The following is a 25,540-nucleotide window of genomic DNA, read 5'->3' as shown; positions in this document are numbered from 1 at the left end:
ATTTGGCCTTATATAGATGATTGTTTAAAGAGGCTACCATTCCATAAAGTCTGCATGCCGTAAAGCATTGAAAGCTCCGTGCAACATTGCTTCCCCCCATTCGTTAGGATCCATCTAGTGTATCAGAATGATCAGGAAGGATCCTGAGTGGTTGCCAGGCACCATCACATTCTCCTGCTCTCAGGACAGATGACACTGTGGTTCATTTAGTACATTCGTCCTGTGGAATAATTCCTGCTGTGAGTCTTGGGGTCCTCCTTTCTCTTGTCTTTAGAGAAGTAGACACCAATAGCTGAGTATTAGATGGTGACTCACAAGCTTTTAGAACTTGGTTACTACTCTCCAATCGAGGATGTAGAGTACAAACTTTATCAATTATGCATTCCAGTTGGCCAAGTTGACCCACAAACTTGGGTGCTAAGTCTTCATATGCAGAAAACCAATGCCATAGCCTGTTTGGCTATGTCTAAGATGTATCCAGACGGTGCCCTAGTGCATCACCCAGTGCTTTTAAGCTTGTTTCCACCATCATCCTTTATCTAGAAAATACAAAGGGGTAGGGAAAGCGCACTTACACATCCATTGACTCATTCCATTGCTTGCTTCCCCTGCCCTTCCCACACCCTGTTTCTTCCTGACGTTCCAAACTTTTTATTATGTCCTTTCTAGACATTGCATTTCATTTATCCATTTCTTTAAAGGATAGTTTATTTTAGCTCTAATTCCCTTCATTATGCTTCATATGCAAATTGTGGACCACTTTTGTGGGCTTTAGTTCCAACAATAGTGCAGTTTGCTGAGCTCTGCGGATGCAAGTCTGGCCTGTCTCACTCTTGTGGTGTTGCTGCGGTGCCAGAGCAATGCCTGTTTTGTCTGAACATCAAGAGCAGAAGGATCTTTGACTGATAAAGATGAGATCCAGAGCCTGAAGACTCTGGGCTTGCCTCTCATCCGGTCACAGAACAGAGGAGAGTAAGGAGAAACTGGTTGTGTTTGTCTGGGTAGATTAGCGAAGCAAATTTATAGACACTCATATGTATATAAGAAAGTTTTATATACAAGAGCAATTGAATATTGAGAAAATATCTCAGCCCAGCAGTCTAAGCCCATAAGTCCAATATTAGCTCATATCTCTGATACCAATCTATAAAATTCTTCAGACTCACAAAGCACATGCAATGATGACATTTCTAGGAAGATCACAGGCCAGTGCGTTGGAAGTCTTCTGGATCCTGTGGTGGGGTAAGCATCTCAGTGCTGGCAGGGGTCTCTGCATGGCTTCTCCAGATGCCAGGACTGTATCAGAGGAGGTCAATGTGGATTCTTCTCAGGCATGTCTTGTAGGAAGTCAGCCTTGTCAGTAGAGTGTCTTGCAAGGAGTGGGCCGAGAGAGCAAAGTGTCTCCCACCTCCAAGGAAGAAATGCAGAGGGCTCATTGGCTATAATGTAGCTGACAGGCTGGACTCCACCCCTACACTCTTAATCCTCAAATTGACAAACGATTACATAACCATCCCCCTGGCCTTCCTTGTTGGTGTATCAATTTCCCCACCAGTGTCTTGGTGTGTTGAGTCTTTCCACCAGATTTCTGCAGTATTTCTTTCTCCAGAGTGCAGTCCACACTATATTCCCCAAGACCCACTGCTCTCAAGTTGATTTCAACTCACAGTAATGCTATGGGGCGTTTCTGGTGTTGTCAATCTTTACAGGAGCAGATGGTCTCATCTTTGCTCCAAGGAGTGACTCGTATTTGAACCACTGACCTTCTGGTTTACAGGCCAGCCCTTCTTCAACAACACCACCCAGGCTCCAAGCCATAAGAGTTGGAAAGAAAACAAGATAAGTCAACACACCATTCCTCAAATCCTGAGGCAAAGCAAAGCAAGGCAAGAATGAGGAAGAATGTGTATGCAGAACATGCACACACAGGAAAAGCGTCCATGGGGTCAAACTTAGACAGATTCCCAGCAACGGCGCGTCTTATCTTCGCAAAATAACGCCATTTGGAATAAACAAGTTTTTAAAAAGGCACTTTATGTTTACATATTTTGTATTCTATTAAAATTCTATTTTTATTTTTCCTAAATCCTATTTTTGGCGGGGATAATACATGTGAATAATTTTCATTACACAACTCTAAAGAGTAACACATAGGTGTAGGGTCAGTTCGTGGAGCAAAACCAACTGTGAATGAATTCAGCAAGAGCAAAAGTGATATTTCTCTGCCTTCAGGTATTACGTTTATTAAAAAGTTAAACTTATTGGTTTATACTGGGCAATTCTTTCAGACATAATGAGTCTCCCGAATTTATCCAGACTCAATTTTGATTCGTGCCACATATTTCCCCCAAACAAACAAATAAGCAGCATGGGATTCCCATGCCTGATTGGTGGGAAAATATCCCCTTTGTTTCAGGTAACCAAGGAGAATTTATCTCAAGAAGAGATGAAAGCGAAATGAAATAATCCCATTAGTATGGAAAGGGAGAAAAAGCACTGGCTCAAGCATGGCTTTTATTCAGCCCAGTGATTCCCCCTGTAATGCTTGCCCGTTGTGCTTTGTATTACCCCATCGCCAATTAAAAACCATGATCATAATGCAAATGAGGACATTTATACACATTTATTCACATCCCTTCTTTCTTGTTATTATCCTCCTCACTCTCCTATGATTCATAGAGTTGTGAGAGGTGTACTGCTTCGGACCTGCCTACGGGGGTAGGAGTCTTGCTCTATTCTTCTTTCCTTGAGGTTACTCAACTTTTTATGGCTTAATTTTCCTCATTATTCCATAGAATAATATGGGCAAGTTACCCATACTATTATACCCATATAATCCTTCTCTTTCCTCAATGTTCTCATCGCTAACATAATATGGTTTTCAAGGGAAAGTAAATGAGAAACCAGAGTGAAACGCTTGGAATAGTGCCAGCAGGTTGTAAATAATAAATGTTCACAACTATCTCCATGTTATATACAAAGACCATCTGGCCAAACCGATAAGCATATCTCACATGCAAGAAATGGATATGCAGACTATCTTGCACTAATTTGCTTTATATTTAAATGAAACGAATTTAGATTTTCTTTAAGTACATGGGCAGCATTACATTTCTGAGCTAAAGAAATGGGGAGAGCCTTTTGGGAGCCCAGAGGAAGGCATTTGCTGCTTGTCACCGAGAAGCTACTTTGGAGCCCAGAGCCCGCTTTTCTACAGCATCGCTAAGAATTTTTAACATGCCCTTTGAGAAACTTTGACTCTCTTACACTGAATAACCACCTCTGGAGACAAAAACATAGCCCAGAGGTCCAAATTGCAGTTGCCACATGTTTTGTTGAATAAAAAGAAACTAAAAGTGATTTTTTTTTTCAGATGGAACTTTGCAATAGATTGTAAGATGGGGAACAATCACTTCGAACATAATTAAATGAAATGGTATGGTTGCTATAATTGATAGGTACTGCCAAGTTACCTCCAATGCAGGAAGACCTGAATACAGCAGGACAAAACACTTGCCATGCCCTGTGCCATCCTCACAATGTTTGTGCTGTGTGGGTCCCACTACGGCAGCCAATGTGTCAGTCCATCTTCCTGGGGGTCTTCTTTTGTTTTTTTCACTGACCATCTGGGTTAGTCTGGATAGACTAGAGAAACAAATCCAGAGAATTGTATATTAAGAAAACTTCCCAGCCCAATCCAGATCAAGTCCATAAATTTGATATTAGCCCACATGCCTGTTACTAGTCTGTGAATTCCTCTTTACATGCAATGATGGCAAATGCAAGAAAATCACAGGCCAGTGGTGGATCCAGTAGCAGTGCAAGAATCTCAGCTCTGGTCAGGGTCTTCATGTGGCTCTTCCAGCTCCAGGACTCTGACTGCCATCAGCATGTCTCCATGTGACTTTCCAACAGGAATGTCAAGCAGAGAGAGAGTGTATGCCTCCTGCCTCCAGGGAGGAAGCCAGGAAATTCTGGTATCCTCAGGAAAAGGCCGTGCCCACAGAGAGGCAGCATTGGCAATGTCCTGATTGGCAGGCTAGATGCCACCACTGCCACACCATTCACTTTAACAAGCACTATGTTCTTCTCCAATGTACCTGAGATGAAATATCACCATCCCCACTTCTAAGAAGCATTCTAGTTGTCCTTCTTACAAGGCAGACTTTTAAAAAGTATTTTGGTGGCTCATACTATATTCAACATTCTTTGTCAACACCGTAATTTAAATGAATCAATTCTTCTTCCTTCTCTATTATTCTTTGTTCAGAGTTTACATGCATATGGGGCTTGGCACAGAGGCACTTTTGTCAACAAAATAACATATTTGCTCTTTAACATTGATTTAACAAGTGCAATGTGCCACTTGATTTTTTTTAAGATTTCTATTGGCTTATTCTTCACATATCATAAAATTTAACCATTCACTTGATTTCTTGTCTGTTGATTTCCTGGGCATTGATTATGAATCCAAGTAAGATGGAATCTTTAACAATTTCCATCTTTCCTCTGTGTTGTCTTAATTAATGTTCATTATTGTATTTCCATGACAAGTCTTCAAAGGAGCATACCACGGTAAGACATACCCCGAAGGCACTCAGCTCAAGCTCCACGAGTCAGCAAACCCTTGAATTAAATACTCACAGGCACCACCGTCCAGTAAGCCTCTGCTTGAAGACACTCAGCTCCGCTTCTGTGGGTCAGCAAGCCCAACAGCATCCATGTTAGTGCCCAGAGGCAACCCCCTCAGGTAGCCAGTGACCTGAGCACCAGCACTCAGCCTTACTTGTTTCATGGGATGGGGATTCCACTACTCTCTTCCCTGTGTTGGCTCTTGGTTTTGCTGTAGCTCCCCTGATGCTACAGCTGTGTTCTAGATCTAGAACATTCACTGTGTAAGAATCTTGTAGATCCAGAACATCCACGGTGTAAGAATCTTGTAGATCCAGAACATTCACTGTGTAAGAATCTTGTAGATCTAGAACATTCACCGTGTAAGAATCTTGTAGATCTAGAACATTCACGGTGTAAGAATCTTGTAGATCCAGAACATTCACTGTGCAAGAATCTTGTAGATCCAGAACATTCACTGTGTAAGAATCTTGGATCCAGCGGACATGCTCCACTCCTGACTCCTGCAGGTAGTGAGATCCCTCCAAAATGAGCAACCGATGGCCTGCTGTGACATCGGACCCTGGACTTGTTCTGACTGAAGAAAAAGAGGTTCTCCTGTGTCTCTTTCCACAGATGTAGTCCATTTGAATTTTTGCATTCCATCTGGTGAAGTCCACGTGTATACTTACTGATTAGATTAGAGGATAAAGTTATTTGCAATGAATTAGTCTTGCACAAGTTATTCAATATTTCAGCCAATGTTCCTGTCTCCAGGTCATATTTTCCAACTCTGATCTTACTTCTTAGTTTCCAACGTGCACTTTCCAATCTGTACTCCTTGACTTCAAAAAGATCAAGTTCACACTATCGACACTGGTGAAAAAAATTTCAATTTCTTAATTTTTGCATTAGTGGTTAGTTGGTAAATTTGAATTATAGTTGTATTTTGGAATGATAATCATATTATTGACTAGTACTTATGCTATTCTTACAGGTATAGAGATATTATTAGTCTATCACTGACAATGCTGTGCTTTGGGATATAACAATGAATGTTATTGGCACAGTTGATCATATGATCGGCCGATTTATAGTGGCCAATACTAGTGCATTTCAACTCATGAACACCTCAGATATCAATTTTAGTGCATCCCATTTCATTGTTGATAACTTCCTCTAGTCCTCGATTCACAATTCTTGATTCATGCATTTCATATTCCAGTTACTTATGGAGACTTGCAGTCATTTCTTCACATTTTGAGCTATGTCCAATCAGCTTATGAAAGTTCCCAAAGCTTTGCTCCATCCACGTCATTAAGGTGTATTCTGCTTTGAGAAAGAAACATCTTCCCATTCATATTTTGAGCACCAGATGGGCTCTTCTGCTAGCATGATTATCAGATAATGTCCTATTGCTACACATATGTTTTTCATGAGCCAATATCTTTCCAAAGTAGACTACCAGGTCCTTCTTCCTTGGCAGACTTAATTTGGAAACTGCTGAAACCTGTACACTATGGGTCATCTGATTAAAATTGAAATACTGGAGGAATTGCTGGAACGAATTAGTATTAATATTGCAATACTGGTGGAATAGCTTTCAACATCACAGGAAAATGCAAGCCCCCCCTGAATGAAAAAGTAACAGTTGTGTGATAAGATAATACCTACATAATAGATTTGACTTTGTCCCTTTACCTGCAAAGCCAGCGGTAGTTACTCTCTGGTCATTCACGGGAGAACATTTGTCAGCAGTAGGATTCTAGCAGGTTGCACACTCTTTGTTTAAGAAAATACCTTTTTGGCCATTGAGCTGGTATTGACTTGCAAATACTTTTTCCCCTTGGTAGTGGTTAGGATATAAGCTCTCTCTGTAAATCAGAGTTGCTTTATCACCTAAAAAACACAATGTTTTATTTGGGATTTGACATCTTTAATTTTAGAGATTAGAGAAATTATCTGTATAATTTTAACCTGAGATTATGACTCTGTAGGGGGAAGTCCATCCTTGTTTTGAACAAGAAGAAGGAGCCTGCAGTAGGTATGAAAGGTTCTTGTCTTGTTCCTAAGTGACACAGAAAATGCATTAGGTTCCCCGCCCCCTGAAAATCCAAGAGGCACAAGATTAGATTTATCGAAGTCAAAAGGGTAGCAACTTTGAAACTTTTTACCACTTGATTTTCATTTCCTCAAGGGTTAAATTTCTGCAAATTAATTTCACCCGCATAAAACTTTTAACATTTTGCTGTTTATTTCCCCTTGAACATTTTAGTCTCAGAGTGGCTTTTTAATGTCCAATGTTGATTATTAATATATTTCCCCACAACATCCTGCCCCCTAAGATCAGTAGTGCGGATTCCGTTAAATTGTGTTCTCAGTCAAGAAGCATGGAAGGCCTAGCCCTATATCTAAGGACTGCCCTAGAGGGGTCACTTGTTCCATCTGAGTGGTGCCACCTGCAGCTTGCTCTATGGGAGACAGGTGAGGCTTGCTGTCCCTTTAAGACTTACAGCCCCGGAAGTGCACAGGGGCCGGTTCTGCTGTGTCCTATAGAGGCGCTAGGCAGGAAGCATGGATTTAGGATGGGAAGCATCTTATGCTCACTCAATGTTCATCTATCTCTTTAGCAACTCCCTCCTCACCTCCCCCAAAACATGTTCATCTTAATTATATAGAGGACAGTTTATTATACGGAGCCCTCCTGTCACAGAATTTGAGAAGCAGTAGAGTACCACCTTCTGGGGTTTGCCGTCCGATCTGAATTTTCATCCTGCTGCTCACATTAGCGGGGTAGTTGAGGTCGGCTGCCACAGACTCAGTGATGACCCAGGGTGATCCCATGTGTCAGAGTCGGGCTGCTCCATGGGGTCATCAAGACTGTCACCATTCAGAGGAAGGGCTCCAGCTCTGCAGGTTCCCCCCCCCCACCCATGGTGTCTCTAAATAGATTTGAATCCAAACCTTCCAGTTAGTACTTAAACATGCAACCACATCACCAAAGAGGGAAAACTGAGTGAAGCCCAGAGAGCCTCCGCTTTTGTAATTATAAATCAGAAGTTGAAAACGGCCTTTAAGTCAGGGCACTATTTTGAGAAGGAAAGGAGCTAAGATATACAAAAGTGATCAGCCCTGTGTTTGGGACACTGATATTATTAATAACTATAGTTGGGTTATTGGTAAGAAACTCCAAAGGACAAAATTTTAAAAATCTGCTAAAAGGACAAACCAATCTGTCTTGGAAGAACTACGGCCAGAGTGCTCCCTAGCAGCAAAGATGGACTGTGGTGGACACACTTTGGACTTGTTGTCAGGCGAGACCAGCGCCTGGAGAAGGACGTTCATGCTGGGTAACGTGGAGGGGCGGCGAAAAAGGGGAAGGGCCACAAGGAAATGAGCTGACACCATGGCTGCACCAAAGGGCTCAAGCACAGAAACGATTGTGTGGATGGTGCAGGACCGGGCAGTGTTTCCTTGTGCTGTGCAGATAGCGCTGCTGTGGATCAGGACTGAATCGATGGCACCTATCAACTATATCATGACAAATTGGGAAGAGTTGTGATCTGAGTGGCCAATGCTAACATTATATAAACGAGAAAGCTAAAGCTAGGAAATCTGCACGACATATCTATAGTTACTAAGCATTCTCATTTATCAGCAGGGGATACAGGTTTAGAACATGTTCAATGTCACACAAGTGACATGCACAGCTAATGCACTTGACTTACAGAAACTCACTGCCATTCAGTCAATTCAGACTCATAGTGACCCTACAAGACAGGGCAGACATACCCCTGTGGGTTTCTGAGACTGTAACTCTTATGGAGGAAGAGAGCCTCATCTTTCTGACTTGGAGTAGGTGGTGGTTTCAAACTGCTGACCTAACAGCCCATTGGCTAAAACATCAGCAATCTATTTGATAATGGTAGTGAGAAACCAACTCCCCCTTTAGAAAAGTAGTTGATGTTGTAAAACCTTAAGTATCACGTAATCAACGGTGTTCATGGTCTTCTTTATGTTCTATCATAAGGAAGACCAAAATAGGACCATACAGCTGCACCAAGAGGCAACATCATGGTTAATAGAAAATGGTTGATGTTGCCAAGTATTTTGTCTTGCTTGGACCCATCATCAATGTTCAAGGAAGCAGCGGTCTAGAGATCCAACAAGGCATTGCGTTACGTAACAAGATGTCTTCAGAGTATTGAAAAGCAAGGATTATTTTGAGGACTAACGTGCACCTGACTCAAGCCAGGGTATTTCCCATTGCCTCATATACATGTGAAATTGGCCACTAAATATGGAAGACCACAGAAGAAACAATGCATTTGAATTGTGGTGCTGGAGAAGAGTGTTGAAAGTGGCATCGGTGTCTAAGAGGACAACCTAATCTGTCTGGAAAACTTAAGGCCACAGTGCTCCTTAGAGACAAGGATGGCGAGACTTGGTCTGAAATGCTTTGGATAGATTGTCAGGATAGAGCAGGCCTTGGAGAAGCACATCCTGTTTGGTAAAATGGGATGGCAGCAAAAAAAAAGAGGCCTTTCGGAGATGGGTTGAACTCATGTTTGTAACAATGGGCTCATGTAGTGGAACAATTGTAAGGATGGCACAGGGGCACACGTGTTTCATTCTACTGTACATAGGGTGGCCATGGGTTGCAGCTGACTGAATGGGACCTAGCAACAACAATGGTGTTCATCCCCGTTCATGTAGTACTGTCGGCTTGAGCAGGGCAAGAAGGTTGTACCTTCATCTTCTATTCCTAAAGGATAGTCCTCAGCTCCATTCCTTCTCAAGCCTCAGTGAAAACAGAGGCTTGATCATAATAATCATTCATAGAAATATCTAAAATACTATTTCAACACAAATGAAATATTTCAAGCTTTTGCCTTTGAATATAAATAGTAGCAGTGAAAACCCCATTACCCTTTCTTGAATGAGATTCTGAGTCTGTGTCTCATCCTTCATCTGTCAGTTTGTCATACTCTGGTGACTTGCATGTTGTGAAGCTGGAAGCTTTGTCCCCCATATTTCAAACATCACCGGTGCACCCCATGGTGCACAGGTTTCAGTGAAGCTTCTAACCTAAGACAGACTGAGAAGAACTCAGTCAAACTCACGACCATAGAACCAATCCCGTAGGGACCTTATAAGACAGGATAGGACTTCCACTTTGGGCTGTAGAGACTGTAACTCTGTACCGGAGTGAGAAAGCCTCATTTTACTCTCCAAGGACAGTTAATCGTTTCTCACAACTAAACTGGCGGTTAGCAGCCTAATGTGTAACCACTATACCACCAGCGTTCCTTGATCGTGGAAATCTTTTGGACAAAACCTAGTTGTATATGGTCTTGTGGCTAGGTTGTGTCAAGTAGTTTTCAACTCAAAGGGACCCTCTGAACAACAACCCGAAACCCTGCCCTCCCTCTGTCATCCTCACAATTGTTGCTATGACTGAGCCCACTGGTGGAGCCACTGCGTTGATCTAGCTTGTTGAAGGAACTTTCTGTTTTTTCTGCCCTTCTACTTTACCAAGCATGGTGTTCTTTTCCAGGGACTGGTCTCACCGGATAACGTGTCCAAAGTGCGTGACACCAAATCTTGCCCTCATTGCCTTCAGGCTTTCCTATTCTATGTCCAACTGTCACATGCATACGAGACATTTGAAAACACCATGGAGTAGCACAGGTGCACCTTATTTTAAAGTATCATCCTTGCTTCAACATTTGATAAATGTCTTATATGACTTTGGACGGTGAGTCTCTCAGGTTGGATCACATTCAAAATACAACTGAGGAAGAGCTGCCTCTTCAAAGTAGAGTCAGCCAGAATGGCATGGGTAAGTATAGCTTCAATGGCCTTCAATTCCTTATGTGGAATTGAAATGACTCAAAATGAGAAGCGGGTACAAACATCCACTAAGAATCAAAATGTGACGTGTGCAGTACTATATGGATCAAGGACAATTGGAAGTTGTCAAAAATGCAATACAACCCGTTGACATTTATATTCCAGGCATGAATGAGCTAAAATGGACTGACCTTGGCCATGTTTAAGATTACATTCATGTGGTCTACTATGCCAGGACTGACAAATTGAAGAGGAATGGTGTGAGAGTCATAGTCAAAAAGAACAATTTAAGATCTATTCTGGAATCCAATGCTGTAGGTGATATGAGGAAGGCCATAGATGTCACTCAAGTTTACACCCAACCACTGACACCAAGGATAAACAGGTGAAAGATATTTTTAATCAACTTCTTCAGTTTGCAATTGATCACATATGCAGTCAAGATGCATCGAAAATTACTGATGATTGGGAGACTCGGAGAGCACAGCCTGGGTCATAGAAATTGGCACTGGGGCTTGTATGGCAGAGTTTTGCAAAACCAAGACATCAAATTGATGGTATCTGTGCAAAGTGTTAATAGACAGGCTAAACACTGTCAATCACAAGGCCAGCAGTCAACTGTGGAACATCCAGGGCTTCTGATGCTGCTGTGCCAGGCACCACAATGGAGTAACATTGCCCTGGACATTCATCGGAAAGGTGTAGTGTCTTCTAGGGGCTTGCTGGACCCCAGTATCCTCAGAGTTCCGCTGCCAGCAGCCCTAATTCTCCTCTGCTCCCTTTAGATGCCAGGTGACAGGATGTGTAGGGAGAAGCGAACATCTCCCAGAGGAGGATGATAGTTTCAGAGAAACTATAGATCCTTTATCCCTCGGAGTTCATCAGCACGCATTAATGCAGTGTGGGAGAACCAATAGAAGCCAGGAGCCCCACAGTTTGGGTTCCAGTTTCACCTCCATGCTATCATGGCCAATGATTGGCTGGAGACAGGTGTCTTCGTCGTCAAAGAGTTGTTAAATTGCAACCATTGTAATGACCACAAGCGGTGTCATTAATTGCGGTGTGACTTTATCACAGAATGTGGCGCTTAGCAGGCATAATGTAAATGTCACTTACACCTTAGTATCTGTGATGTTAGAGATCTATATTTTTCCACACAGTGATAATGTGGAAAAATGTTCATAATAAACATCAGTGGATTTTTCAAGAAAGGAAACTAAATAGCATCACCCAACCCATGATCATCAATTCTGACTCATTGTTATTGAGTTGATTCTGACTCAAAGCAGCTTCCATGCCAAAGAGACCTGCCCATTTCTTTGGATGCACAACTGTTTTCCTGCGAATGAATGACTACATTGTATGTTATGTGTAATATATATCAATAAACTATTTTCAAAAAGAAAAAAAATCGTCATGGGAGCAGACAGACAGCCTCATCTTTCACCCATGGAGCGACTGGTAGGTTAGAACTGCCAACCTTGTAGCTAGTCAGCCTGATGCTTAAAGGCAATTAAGATGCAAGGAATTATTATGTAAGCTTTATATATCTTAACAAATGTTATGTAGTCTCTATTGACTCTAAAAAGAGGGAGCTGTCCTGTTTGTTCATTTTTACCTATTTTCTCTCTTTTGATGGATTCCTATTTTGCAAGATTTTCTTTTCTCAGAGAAAATGAAAACTTCAAGAATAGTGTTTTCTGTTCTACTCCTTTCTTTATTTCCTTCTCCCTCTCTTTTTAACTCTGTTTTTTTTTTTCAGTGTCTAAATTGTTTCCTCACTTTTTCTGGCAACTGCATATCCCCATCCAGCCCCACCCTTACAGTCCACCACTCACCCCCTCCTCCAGGTTCAGAGGAGGCTTGAAGTTTGACTACAGTGGATTCCGGTTTTTCTTTAAGCTGGGTCAGGATTTATGGAGACCTCGTGTGGTGACAAGCGGCATCACAGAAGGTTTTTCATAGGCTGGATGTAACTAGAGTCAAAGAAAGCTCATTTTGGAGCAAATAATCCTGAAAAAGTGAAGACCTAGGTGTTACAAAGGCATATCAGACCTTCACTGAACCTGTCATGATGCTAATCATACCATATTGTTTATAATGATTTAATAAGAGTTTTAAAAGAAAGAAATCTAGACACTCACCTACCTATAGCCTTTGATGAACTGTTAGGGCTAGGACACCAGGAAATGAACGTGCCACGTCCCTCAGGAAGTAGGCTTACTTTTTAAAATAAAGCTCAGTGGGTTCACTGCTTTTGAAAATTGCCTAAAATTATATATATGTATGTGTATAGATGCATACCAAGCTCCAAGCACGCCATTGGGTCGATGCTGATTCACAGGGACCCTATAATAGAGGGTAGAACTGACCCTGTGGGTTTTCCAAGACTGGAACTCTTTACAGGAGTAGAGAGCTCTTTTGTGTGTGTGTGTGTGTGTGTGTGTGTGTGTGTGTGTGTGTGTGTGTGTGTGTGTGATTTCTCTCTGGGCATTTTTCTATGGATGCTCTTTTCAGCTCCTTTCTTGGCTTTGTAGAAAATGGAAAGTGGTCCAGAGAAAGCTATTAAACTGCAACTCCTGTCTTTGACCTTCAATTGTGCTGCAATACCTATAGTAGTATTTATGAGTATTGGGGATACAGAGATAGGTGGTGCTGTTACAATATAGAGCAGTGAGTGATTCTGTGTGGTAGATAAAGATTGAATCTACTCATATTGATGACAAAGTATGAAAGTTGTGAAATATAATGAATGAGTGTAGCAGCAAAGACATGATAACCACAGTTTAAAGAATACAGACAACCCATTGCAGGAAAAAGCTCTCCATGCATGATTGGTACTTCTTCTTTATCTCATTTTCCTCCCAGGAATATGTAACCTGGGACTTCTACTTTCTCTGTCTTAAGTAAGTTTTATGACAGACCTTTCAGACCAAACTCAGAAGGGGAAATGAATTAATAAATGTTAAACTTTTTAAAGTATTAAAAAGAATAAAGCACTATAAATTCACTAGAGCTCAGACCCAGTTAGCGAATCATTTTGCTGTCTTTGAGATGGCCCTTTGAAGGGCTTTTACGTTTTCCAGAATGGATTTAGGTAGCAGGGACTATGAAATAATAATTTGGAAAACCTTCCTACCCAAGAATGAGGATCCTATAGAACTGTCCAAGCCAGACTAGCTAGACTCATGGCCATGGCATCAGTCAATGCGGACTCACAGAGACGCCCCTGTGACTTTCCAAGGCTTTAGAAGGACCTTCTTCCTCCCAAAGAGCTGCTGGTGGTTTCGAACAGCCAGGCCATGTGGATCACAGGTCAAGGCATAACCACTACACCACCTGTGATCCTCTGAGGTGAGTACATGCTTGCCCTAAAAGCAAGAGGCTGGAAATATCAAGATAAATTGGGCCAGTCCTCATCCCTTCAAGGGACACTCAGACAATTAGCTACCACACAGTGTGACTGATGTTAATCTGGGGGCTTGCACAGATCCCTGTGGATGTCCCCCCAAAAGGTGTTATGTCAATGTGACTGTAAGGAAAGGCATGTTATGTGTTTTTGCTGGGAGGGAGCAAGGGCCCTGGGAGGGCCATGTAACAGAGCCAGTGGTGGGGACACACAGGCAAACACACACATACACACACACACACACACACACACACTTCAATTAGACTCACAAGAAACAAGCTAACACTCTTTTGAATAGAGACTGCGGGCTGGAGGGGGCGGGGGGGCGAGTAAAAAGAGAAAAGAAATAGAATTGGGGGTGGTGGTTGGAGAGGAGGGCAGTATCCAGAATCCTCCGAAAATAAAAAAGAACGCTATGGGTATAATGCGCGTTGCTAGGAATGTTGTTTTTTCTTCTTCTCCCCTTTTCCTTTCCTCCCAAAAGAGAGTGAAATCCCACAGACACCATCTCGCTCTGCCGTTGTGCTTGCGGAGTGTGTTGTATGTTCCAGGCATGCTCAGAGCCGCAGTGAGGCTGGAGTGAGTGTACGATTAAGTACTAAGAAAGGGTTAAGCGGAAGGGGGTGGCTTGCAGTAAAGAACACTAGCGAGGAGGTGGAAAAACACAATTTTCCAACTTGCAAAAACTCGGAACTTTGAAGCTCCCCCCTATGCACACGTGTGTGTGTGCCTGAGCGCGACCAGCTCCATCGCAGCCTGCTGCCTTGTTTATTTATTTATTTCGGTTAAAGCACGATCTCCCGGCCGCTGCGGCTCTTTCCCGGCGTAGCAAACCCGGAGCAGCCCCCGTGACACGGCTCCGGTGGCAAACGCGGCCGCGGAGGCGCCGGCAGCACGATTGTCGAGTCCCGTTCAAAGCCGCCCTCTTTCCCCCGGGTTTGCTGACGACCATCCCCCAGCTCCGGTCTCCTCTGGGGCCGGGGTCCCGGGAGCCTTCGGCCTCCGGCAACTTTGCCGGGCGTGGGAGCGGGGGAGCCGAGGCGCGTCCCTGCGCGCCGCCCGCCGCCGCCCGACGCTGGCAGTGGCGGCCTCACCTCTCGCGGGCGAGGTGCAGGGTCCCGGCGCGCAGCCAGTGGGCGGAGCCGGGCGCGCGGGGCGGGGCCGGGGGTGGGCGCTCGGGCGGGTATATAAATGCCGGGCCGGCTTAACTTCTGACTTGGGGTTATTTATTTGGGAAGTACCCGGGTGGTGGCGGCGGCTGGCGGCTGGCGGCGGCGGCGGGGGCTGCAGGCGGTGGCCAGAAGAGGCGGCGGCGGCGGCGGCGAGTGATGGGAGAGCCTGGGCTCTGGGGCGCGGGCTGGAGCTGCTGGGCTTGTCGGGAGCGCTGAGCAGAAAGGGGGGCGTCCGCGGCCGGCTGGGGAGGCGCGGACCGGGTTTTTGTTCGGCTGAGCGCAGCGCCGGGCAGAAGGAGCGGACAACTCCAGTGGCAACAACACCCCACCTTCCCGCAGCCCAGGGAGACTTGCGCTGCTGCGTCCGTCCTATTGTTTAGACACTTGCCAGGGACTCCGCAGCCGGCAGAGCCACCCAGTCCCTGATCGCTGTGGTCGCCTGCACTCTCATCCAAGCCCCTCCGCGGACAAGGAGGCAAGGAAAGCAGCCTGGATACAGGGAAGGGGCTGGAAGGAGTAGGAGGTTCGGGGTCGCGGCCCAGGAGGCAGGTGCTCCGCCAGGAGCCGAGCAGCATCGCCACCTCAGCGGAGCCCGCGCGCCTGTCGTGGGGGACGGGGACCCTCCGTCTGGGAAAAGTTCCTGCACTTGGAGGTGGATAGCCCACTTGTGGGCGGCTGCCGAGGGGCTGCGCCTGCCCAGGAGGCCTGCGCTTGCATCTTCCACCTTGGCCATCAGGTGTCTGCCGCGGAGCTGCGGCGTATCCGGGAGACCAGAGTGGCTGATACACGCGCGCGCGCGCGCGCACACACACGACTGCAATTCAGCCACCGCCTGGGCTCAATTCACGAGTAAAGGTTCCCATCGGCCCTCTGCCACCTCGCCGTCCTAGTCCTCCAGAACACCCCCTACCCCGCGAGACTCCTGGCGCGAACGCCTTCACCTTGGCCTTTCCACTCTTAGCGGCCTGCTTGCCTGCCTGCCAACCGGTCTTGTCCCAGCCTGCACCTACTGGTCACCTCAGGAGCTCTGGTCCTTAACTTGGCCTCTTGGATTTTCTCTGCTGGGGTCTTGACTAGTGGAGATTCCGGTAGGCGGCCCTTGCTCCACTGCCCTTTTGTCTTCTGCTTGACCTCGGGGCAGGCCCCTGGTGCTGAGCGTCGCCAAGGACGCCAAGGGAGGCGCATTGCCCGAGCACCATTCTACGGAGTGCAAGCGTTTTTTTGCAAACCACCTAGGCCTATCAGGAGCTGGTGAGGACCGGGCAAGGCTGCAGCGATCCAGGGCAAGGGCGCTTGAGCTGCACCCAGCACCTCACACCGCCGCCCTGCGTCCAGCATTCCCACCCTCAGGCAGTGTGCCTGCCCCGTGCGCCCCCGAGCGCTACTCTCAGTCCCCAGGCAAGCTCTGCCTGTTGCCCAGAGGGCTCCTTCGCCTTTGAGCTTCCTGGAGCCAATTTTGATTGGGGCTACCTTTCTGCTCGCGACCTTGTGGTGTGGTGCACCTTTCTGGTGCACTGGGATTTGTAGAGCCAGTGAGCGGATCAGAGCACTCCCTCAGCCCTCCACGCGAGCGACCCCTGCCTCTTGGTAGCCACTGGGAGTCCCGGGTCTTTTACCGCCAAGTGGGTCCTTAGAAGACAGAAGGCGCGTGACCCCCTCCCGTCACTCTTGGGCGCTCCTTGCCGCCTCGGCCCCCGCGATTGCTCTCAGGACTTAAAGTTGCCCCAGGAGAGTCTACTCTGCAACCGGAGGTCTGAGAGAGAGGAGGACAGCGGTTCCTGCGCTTGCTCGTCTGCCTCGACTGTTCTTACTGTTACCTCCTCATTATCAGTGCGCCTTTCCACCCAGCATTCTGGACTGCTAGCCCCACGCCAGGGGCCACTGGGCCTGGCCTTGAGCGGAGCGCGCTTCCGACGAAAAACCGCGGGCGCCGGGATCGGCAGGGCGGCAGGGGACGATGCACGGCGTTGTCTGGCAGACGCTGTCCCTGGCGCTGGGGTTAGTGTTGGCGGTCCTGAAGGAGGTGGCGCCTCAGGCGTGCCCAGCACAGTGCTCGTGCTCGGGCAGCACGGTGGACTGTCACGGACTGGCCCTGCGCAGCGTGCCCAGGAATATCCCCCGCAACACCGAGAGGCTGTGAGTATTTTCCTTTTTCTACGCGACGACTCCCCACCCCCACTCCCATCACCCCGACATCCGAGGCCGGTGCCCCCTGCCTCCCACTCGGACCTGTGCGTAAAGCAGTCTTGCTGCCCGTGCACCCTGGGCTCGGGCTCTCCTGGAGAGCGAAGGGCAAGGGCGCACCCTCTCCAGGGAGGGGGACGCTGCTCCAGGAGGGGCGGACCCACCGAAAGCCAAGCTGGACACTAGGTCTCTGCGCCCCTTTTGAGTCCCCCTGAGCTCTAGTTCCAGAGCCTCTCCTCTGAGTGGGAAGCTGGGAAGTTGGGGTGTGGGGGAGGGCGCTAGTGCTTGGGGTGCCTGGGGCAAAGGAAGCAAGACTTTGCGCTCCAAACATTGTAAACAAAGTCACCTTGCAGTTGTGGTTATTCGCTTTGCTTCAGTTACATGGCCAAGTTCCCTTTGGTGGCCAGGCACTGGCGCTGGGATTCCCATGAGCAAAACCTCTTTCCAGGCTTTGTGTCCCGCTCTCTAGGGCAGAGGGGACGGGGAGGGGGTCCAGGGGGTACCCCTTTCCACGCAGGGCACTTCCACAGACCATGGAGGGAGGGGCGCCTCTTTCCCCAACCCCCATCTCCTGGGGAGGAATCTTTGGTGGCCCAGCAGTATCTGCCTAAGAGGGAACCTGCGGAGGCGACCACTCTGGTCCAGGGTCCTGGAGAAGTTGGGGCTGATTCCCTGCGGGCACCAGCCAAGCCAGGGCTGCTCTTTGGGCCTCAGCTGCTCTCTCTAGCCCCTTTTGCCGAACGCCAGCGCCCCTGTCCACCTTTCTGGCAGTTTCGGCGCCGTTTCACGTGGCAGCAGCTGGCCTTCCCCCTGCTCTCCGCGCTCTGCTGCCCGCAGCCCTGCCCGCCTGCCTCTGGCAGCTCTAATGAAGAAGTAAACGCAGCACAGGGCGCTGACTGCCCACGCGCTCCTGGTGGGAGCTGCCCGAGTTCAGGGAAGTGGAGCATGGAAGCCATTCTCTTTGTGAGCTCCCAGGCCGCCACCTTGTGCTGCCCCAGCGCCCTTGGCGCGCTCGGCTCCTGCAGTTGCTCATGGGCCTGGCGGCTGAGGTGTGCGGGACCCCCACAAGGACTTCCCATGCAGGGCCTCTGCAGCCCAGGGTGGGGGCTGCGGGGAGGACTCGCAGAACCCCACAGGCCTCCACCTGAGCGGGCCTGGTTGCCCAGTTCAACCCCAAGTCCTGACCTTTAGGCAAACCATGGAAGAAGGCCTGGTGGAGCTACTTCTTTCTATACAAATAGCCACCCCTAAACCCCCTCCCCCAGGCTCTCAGGGCCATCTGCACCCTATTCCCTCCCTCCTTCCCGGATCCGCAGTGCAGAACAAGTTGGGGACCAACCAAGGGTGTCTTGTCAAAATATGATCCAGGCCCTGTGGCCAGAGAAAATGCATGTTATATAGCCAATAAAAGACCCCAATGGTTCTTGGGGGTCATAACTTGGTGGCTTGGCTTGGGATAGCAGGTGGGAGAAAGCGACAGAGCAGCAAGGCAGAACTGTTTCTGCACAGCCCTTGTCATTTCATGCTCCTTGGCACAGTTTAAAGTTTAAGCACTAACACAAGATACTCAACAGAAAGGGACTGCGCTCTGCGGGTAAGAATACGCTTTGGGGACGCAAATTCCTTGTGAGTTTCAAAATGGGCTGCTCAGAGGCTCTTGTAAAATTATCTCATTGAAAAGGGAAACGCTTTCCGAAGAGATTTCCAACTGCCTTGGAGAACTTGGCAATCGCGGGAAAATCTGGTTGTGTTCGCCGTGACTGTGGATCCAGGGCAAGTTTGGAGCTTGACCTCAGATACCAGAAAGGAGGTTGTGGCTTCAGCGAGGGGGGCAGGACAGGTGCAAATTAAAACAACAAACCCGGAAAACAATACGCAGGGCCTTCCAGTTGAGTCCCAACCTCAGGGAGAGAGTGGAACGGCCCCCCTGTAGTTCTCTGGAGCTATAATCTTTATGGAAACCCACTGCCCTGAGCTTTCTTCCTCTTGCCAACTGTGGGTTTGAACGGCTGACCCTTGTGTAAACACCCAGGCTTTTCATCACAGTGGCACCAAGCAGGCAGTGGTGCTGAAATCTTTAAACAAAATATCAGGGCCTGAATTCTAGCTCGGTCATTGCCCTGGTGGTTTTCATTGTGATTTTCGCAGTGAACGTCCCTGTGTGGTAAAGGAAGAGTCCAGGTTTTACGACATAGAACTGTGGGAAGATAAATCTCTAAAAATGAAAGCCTTCCAAGTTCAGTTATTTCAATAGCATGCTAATTTTTTTCCTTGGGCTTAGAAAGTTTAGTTCCTCTGCTGTCCTAAAAGGGATATTGTAGTTTATTTCGTTTCTTAAACGCTTTCTATACTGTTGAGTACTAGGAACATTGCTAAGTTGATTTTGTAGAGGACATTCCAGCACAATAATAAGTGATCTTAGAACAGTGCTCTCCTTTTAAGAACACCTGTTGAAAGGAATACAGCTCCTTTTGAAAGCAGAAAAAGAAAGTGGTTTCATCCATGCGCAGTTAGAGAGGAAGACTTTGGGTGATAATGTAATCACATCTTATACTTGTCACATGCCAACAAGAATGCAGTTGGTAACATGGAGAATTATTTTCTGAAATTCTTGCTAAGGCCTACTGCATCCTGTCTCCATTCTGTTTTGTAAATCATGTTAGTGACAAAGATTAATTACTACTCTGTCATTTTTACTCTGCTTAACATAAAATTGATGGAAATAAAATTGAACATTCATTGTCTTGTGTTTTCCTTTATTTATTTTCAGGGATTTGAATGGAAATAATATCACAAGGATTACCAAGACAGATTTTGCTGGTCTGAGACATCTGAGAGTTCTGTAAGTCTGGTGGTGTTTATCTTGTGTTGACGATCCCATATTTTCTACCTTTTGGGGGGCAGAGAATGGGAACCTCACTTTTTAAAACTCTCAGTGACAGAAACAGAAATGTTTTAAATAACTTAGTCTCTTTTCTTTTTCATGATTGTACTGTAATTTTAATAAAACGTTAGGCTTTTGTTTTAAGGTTGGACGTATGCCACAATAATAGAGAAGCAGGCCCCATACCAAAGGCATGCAAAAATGAGCAATGACTGTGTTCACAATATGAATAAGTAATGTGGGACATTCGATACACTTTTAGGGCTTCAGATTAACCAGCCAAAATTCAAGTGGCTCTGCATTTTATTATTACTAATATAATGCTCAGACCTTTCTGGAGAGAGCTGCGAGGTATAATTTCTAACTTTAAACTGAATGCTTCAGCTCATCAGTAGAACTGTTGTGAAAAAAAATGCTTATTTATACAAAGACATTGATTCGATTTTAAAGTAAGGGTTAAACATTTTCAAAAAATATTTTTAACTTTCTAACTTCCATAACATAGTTGTGGTATGACTCCTTCTCTACTCAAGGAGTTAAATTTGGGATTTGGTGTTATGGAAAACTGTTTTCATTCACAGGACTATTAATATCTCTTTGCCAGTGTTTCAACTAAAGGGGTGGTGGTGGTGCACTCTAGAAGGCCCAGGAAAAACCCCAATATCCTTTTTAGTCCTTTTTCCCTGAAGCTTTCTGAAGGCTACTCTTAGACTTTCGACCACGGGGTATTCAGGAACCATGTTTTAAGGGACACATGTTGGCCACCATAAATCATTCCAATTGCTGATGTCCAGGCTTGAACTCAGAGTAGAAGTAGGTGTCCGATGGAGCTCTTTACATCCAGTCAAAACTCAGGTGGCCCCTGCCCCCAAAGCAGCCCTAAAGGTGTCCAGGTGCTCCTCAGCTGAGACTATGGTTTCAGATTCAGACGTGGACCAGGGAAGGTCCTGAGAACCTGCCTTTTCCAGGAAGGTTTGTGACCTGTGTGTCCCTCCCTGCATTCTCTGAAATGTATCAACATGAAATCGGCTGCAGGGTCTCAAAAGGAGCAATGTTTGGACTTCGTAAAGGGAATGAGGCTGCATGCTTTCAGTTGCCTGGAAAGAAACGTGTTTCCATAGATGGCTCTCGGGACCTGCCGCCTCATGCTCTCTTTCTCTCTGCAGGCAGCTTATGGAGAACAAGGTTAGCACCATTGAAAGAGGGGCATTCCAGGATCTCAAAGAACTGGAGCGGCTGTAAGTGTTTTCATTTCCACACTTATGACATTAACTGTGCTGCTGTTTTGGTTGATTTTTTTTAAGAAAAAAGACTTGAATTTCAAAGCACCATGTCCTCAATTTCACGTTCTAACTCTTAAAAGTTTACAAAAGAAAGAGGAGGAAGGAGTGATTTTTTTTTAGGCAGAATGTACATAAAAGGAGTTTCTGGATGGATAGCACCAGTTTGCATTAAAAGGGAAAAACATGAGACTTGCTTTCAGAGATGTTTATGTCCTCAGTCACCTTCGCCCTGCTTCCTGTACATGTCCTCCTTACAGCCCGTCTCATTTGTTTAATTTCTTGATGCAGGGAGAAAGGGGATGATGTAGTTGGGTTGGGGAAGCATGTATTTTCCCAATTGCCATTTCATTGTCCTACAGTTGCTCTGTGTGCCCTTGGTGACTTTGAAAGAAGTGCTTCCTGATAAAGATTTGCTTTTTTATATTCAACACTTAAGGTGAGCACTGTTCATACCTCCTATTCATAATTTTTAGAACCTTGCCACACAGTGGCTTTTGAAATATTTTTCCTGAAAAAAATTTTAGAGATTAGTAGAAATGGAAATCTAAATTGTCTTACCAACTAGTTTTTTAAACATCTATTTTCCCATACCAAGATGAACTGTAGACTTCAAACTTCAAAATATTATATCTTCCAGATATCTTATGTGAATCAATATTTATTACTCGAGGAGCACTATTATTGTATTGTAATATTTTGTCAACTTCAATCTGAAATATAAAGCAAATTGTAGGCTTTCTAATTTGAATTTTGAACTAGTCCATGCTCTGCAGTCTTTGGATTTTTCGGTTTTGCTAGGTTTGCTTTGTAAGTGCAAAAAACCCAAAACAAAACAACAAAAAACCTCTGCATCTTGTAGCTACAATTGTTTTTACTAAATTTCCCCCTTAGCCTTAACAGTCACTTTCTATAAAAATTAAAATTTCCTTAACAAGAATGAAGCCCTGTCCTCATTTTAGGCATGGGATACCATAAGAGTCTCTGGGCTCCAGGGAAATTGAATCCTGTGTAGTTCATTGCCTGTCAGTAATAACCAACAAACAAACTCCTACAATGTTTGTCAATGCAGGGTGCGATTGTGTTTTTATCACTTGGGTTAAGTTAAGTGGAGGCGGTCTGATTAATTTTACTGGGCCACTTTCTCTGAGCTTTATACGTTACCTAGTAAAAGTCAGTGGTGCAATTCAAAATGAACTGAACGTTTCACTAGTTTGCGATAGTTTTTAGAAGGAAAAGTGATGATGCGGTTAGCTTTTTAATCCATATGGTTATTCATTGTTAAGGAAATACATACTATGTCTCTGACTAGATAAAACTACTCCAGAAGTCTTTGTTTACTGCTCTCTTGCATAGGCTTCCCTGGATAGTTAAGTCTTACTGACCCCCTCCCCCCACCTTTATCCCCATTTAAAACAAAGATAATTTAAATGGTTGTTAAGATGAATAAATGATTTAAATGGTGGTATTCTTCCTACTCCTCATCACATGGAAAGTAACTATATTTTCAACTTTAAACAGCTTCCAAATTATCGAGGGGATCTTGATGACTTTTCTCTGCAGTGTCAATATTGGCTACAGTATCGTTTCAACTTTTCTCAGAAACCTTAGGGTAAAATGAATGATTCTCTTTGCTTCTCCAGCCTCTTTTTTAAGCGTATCATTTGAACTTTATACCTGGAATAAATGAGCTGTTCCTGAAATCGATTGTCCCGATGCCTTACTACTTGAGATTGGACTCAAATTCTAAATACGTTCTCTCTCTCTCTCTTTTTAAAATTTCTCTTGAGAATGTCACTTCATGTCAGTACAAACCTCCCATTCCACGAAAGAAAACCAACAAAAAGCACAAGTCTGTTTCAGAGTGGGAAGAGGGTTTGTAATTTTGAATGAAAAGTAATTTACGTAGATGCCGGGCTTCTTTAAATCAGCCCAGCTGTTGGCCAAGAGCAAATATTTCATATTTGTGAGGAAAAGCTGAGAAAATTCCTTTTGTTTACAACTGCCAAGTCCATCTGATGGAAGCACATTGTTATCTGACAGCCAATTCATCTCCTTGGGACCCTGGAATTCAAAACCATTTCTGAGGAACCTTGTGGATATACTTTTCAAATATTTGCTTTATAAAATATATTGAATAGCAGGGCAATTACTCTTTACAAAAAGCCGAGGCTGAAAATGCATTCAAGTTGTTGGAAACAGATGGATTTACATTTTATTTGGTCTACTGCTTAAAATGAAAACAAAATAACAATAATAATGGAAAGGAAACTAGTCTGTAGAGGTCTGTAATAAAAATGACCTCAGTCTATTTTACAAGGGTCTGTCGTAGTGTGCACCATTAGCGCCTCAAAAACTTGCTTTCTTTTTCAGAAAGTTTCAAGAGACAGTGTGAAGGATGGGAATTAATCAGTGAATAAACTTTAAGTAGCTCTATAGTATGTAAACGCATATGCTTCTTGGTATATTACCAGCGAGATTTTCATTTGAACTCTAAATGACGCCACTGTTTTTGGACTCAGATTTAGTTTCTGACACGCTTCCTCTGGTCTCGTGGCAATTTCCTCTTCGTTCCCTGTGTGAAGCACCGAATAAAATCAAGAAACATTGATGGTGTTGGTGGGTAAGACACCTTTCTTGGATAGTTTCATTTCCATCTGATCGGCCCCACCCATCCCAGTGGCATTTGGTGGAGACTTTCAGAGCTGTCAGGGCTGTCTTCTCATGTTGAGTTGAGCGAGTTTAAAACTTTAAGCTACATACTTACCTGGCAGGGGAGACACCATGATCGCGAAGGTGGTTTTCCCAGGGCGAGGCTTATCCATTGCACTCCGGATGTGCTGACCCCTGCGATTTCCCCAACTGTGGGAAACTCGACTGCATAATTTGTGGTAGTGGGGGACTGCGTTCGCGCTCTCCCCTAAAAAAAAAAAATAATAAAATAAATAAAACTTGAGCTACAGAGAGAGGTGACTCTGAAATCAGAAGATCAAAATCGGTGTCTTTTCAGAAATTCAGCTCGTGGATTTGAAAGAAAGCGTCAGAAAAACAGAACTTGTAGCACCGTTATTTGTAAGTCAAAGATTCTGACAGGAGAGAAAAAAAAAGATTTTTTTTCTGTTTGGAAAACTGTATGAAATGCCTGGGTTTCCATCAAAATATGAAGAGATTAAATGGCTGTAAAATAAATACTTTCTCCTTCCTCCCTCCTTTCTGGTTTTCCTCTCTCTCTTTCCCTCTCTAATCTTTTCTTCCTTCCTCTTGTCTCCCTCTGCTTCTCTCTCCCTTTCCTCCCAGCCCCTTTCTCCTGTTGTATAGAAAACAACACCAGGTGATGTGATCCTCCTCAGAATGCGCTTGTGAGTCATTGTAAAAGAAATCAGTTTTTAATCACAAGCCTCCGTGCTGCGAGCACACATTACTTCCTGTTTTGACAGTTTGCTGCTCTCCTCCCAGACCTAACACATGGACTGGCAGTTCCCCTAGGATGTTCCCTAGTGCTTGCTTCTCTGGAGTGGTACACATGGAGCCTGGAGGATGGGCCATTTGGATGTTGCCTTTCATGGGTCTCTTGTTTGGTCAAAATGCCCCCCTGGAAATCTCATAGAGTCAAGCGACTGAACAAAGGCCCACAGCAAAGACACAGGGCGCTAGGAAGCAGGCTCTTCCCGGTGAAAGGTGGCCAGAGTGGCCTCACAGGTCGCAGCTCCATGCAAAACCCTTGCAGTGGGAAGATTGGCCAGCTGGCACACAGTGCCCCGGAAGGTTAAAACGCCACTTCGGTTTTTCTTTTTTGATTGGAAAAGAAAATCATGTTTGTTGCATGGGGGCCCAGAACTTTGTTCCAGGGGATGGTAGAAACGTTTGCGGTTCACTTCAAGGTTCTGAGATTACGCTGTCATTGTGCAATTTGATTTGATAACCGTGGCAAGGCACCCAGGCCACCTACACTGAGCCCGGGAGACGGATTGCGTTGCCGACCACCAAGTCAGAAGTTTGAATCGACGAGCGGTTCTGTGGAGAAAGCTGAGGCTTTCTGCTCCTAACAGGATTTGCGGTCTCAGAAACCCCAAAGCAGCAGATTCGCTGTTTGGGGAGGTTGCTGGGTGTCGGAATAGGCTGGATGGCAGTGGTTCTTTGTAAGCCA

The 25,540-nt window shown here is 45.4% G+C and overlaps 1 protein-coding gene and 1 non-coding gene across 2 annotated transcripts in view; both read left to right on the top strand.

Moving 5' to 3' along the window:
• The first annotated feature begins 15,155 nt into the window (after positions 1 to 15,155).
• SLIT2 (slit guidance ligand 2) overlaps positions 15,156 to 25,540 on the top strand; it is a 404,634-nt gene continuing 394,249 nt past the window's right edge. Inside the window, exons 1-3 of the mRNA XM_075544484.1 lie at positions 15,156 to 17,181; positions 20,000 to 20,071; positions 21,280 to 21,351. Coding sequence (XP_075400599.1) covers positions 17,003 to 17,181; positions 20,000 to 20,071; positions 21,280 to 21,351 — 323 coding nt within the window. The 5' untranslated portion in view covers positions 15,156 to 17,002. The remainder of the gene's footprint in view (positions 17,182 to 19,999; positions 20,072 to 21,279; positions 21,352 to 25,540) is intronic.
• Positions 24,153 to 24,316, top strand: LOC142443936 (U1 spliceosomal RNA). Its single transcript, XR_012783644.1, has one exon. It is a non-coding gene; the product is annotated as a U1 spliceosomal RNA (small nuclear RNA).

This window comes from Tenrec ecaudatus, chromosome 3, assembly GCF_050624435.1.
Source record: "Tenrec ecaudatus isolate mTenEca1 chromosome 3, mTenEca1.hap1, whole genome shotgun sequence".
NCBI classification, from domain to species: Eukaryota; Metazoa; Chordata; class Mammalia; order Afrosoricida; family Tenrecidae; genus Tenrec; species Tenrec ecaudatus.
This window is presented reverse-complemented; position numbering and strand designations above follow the sequence as displayed.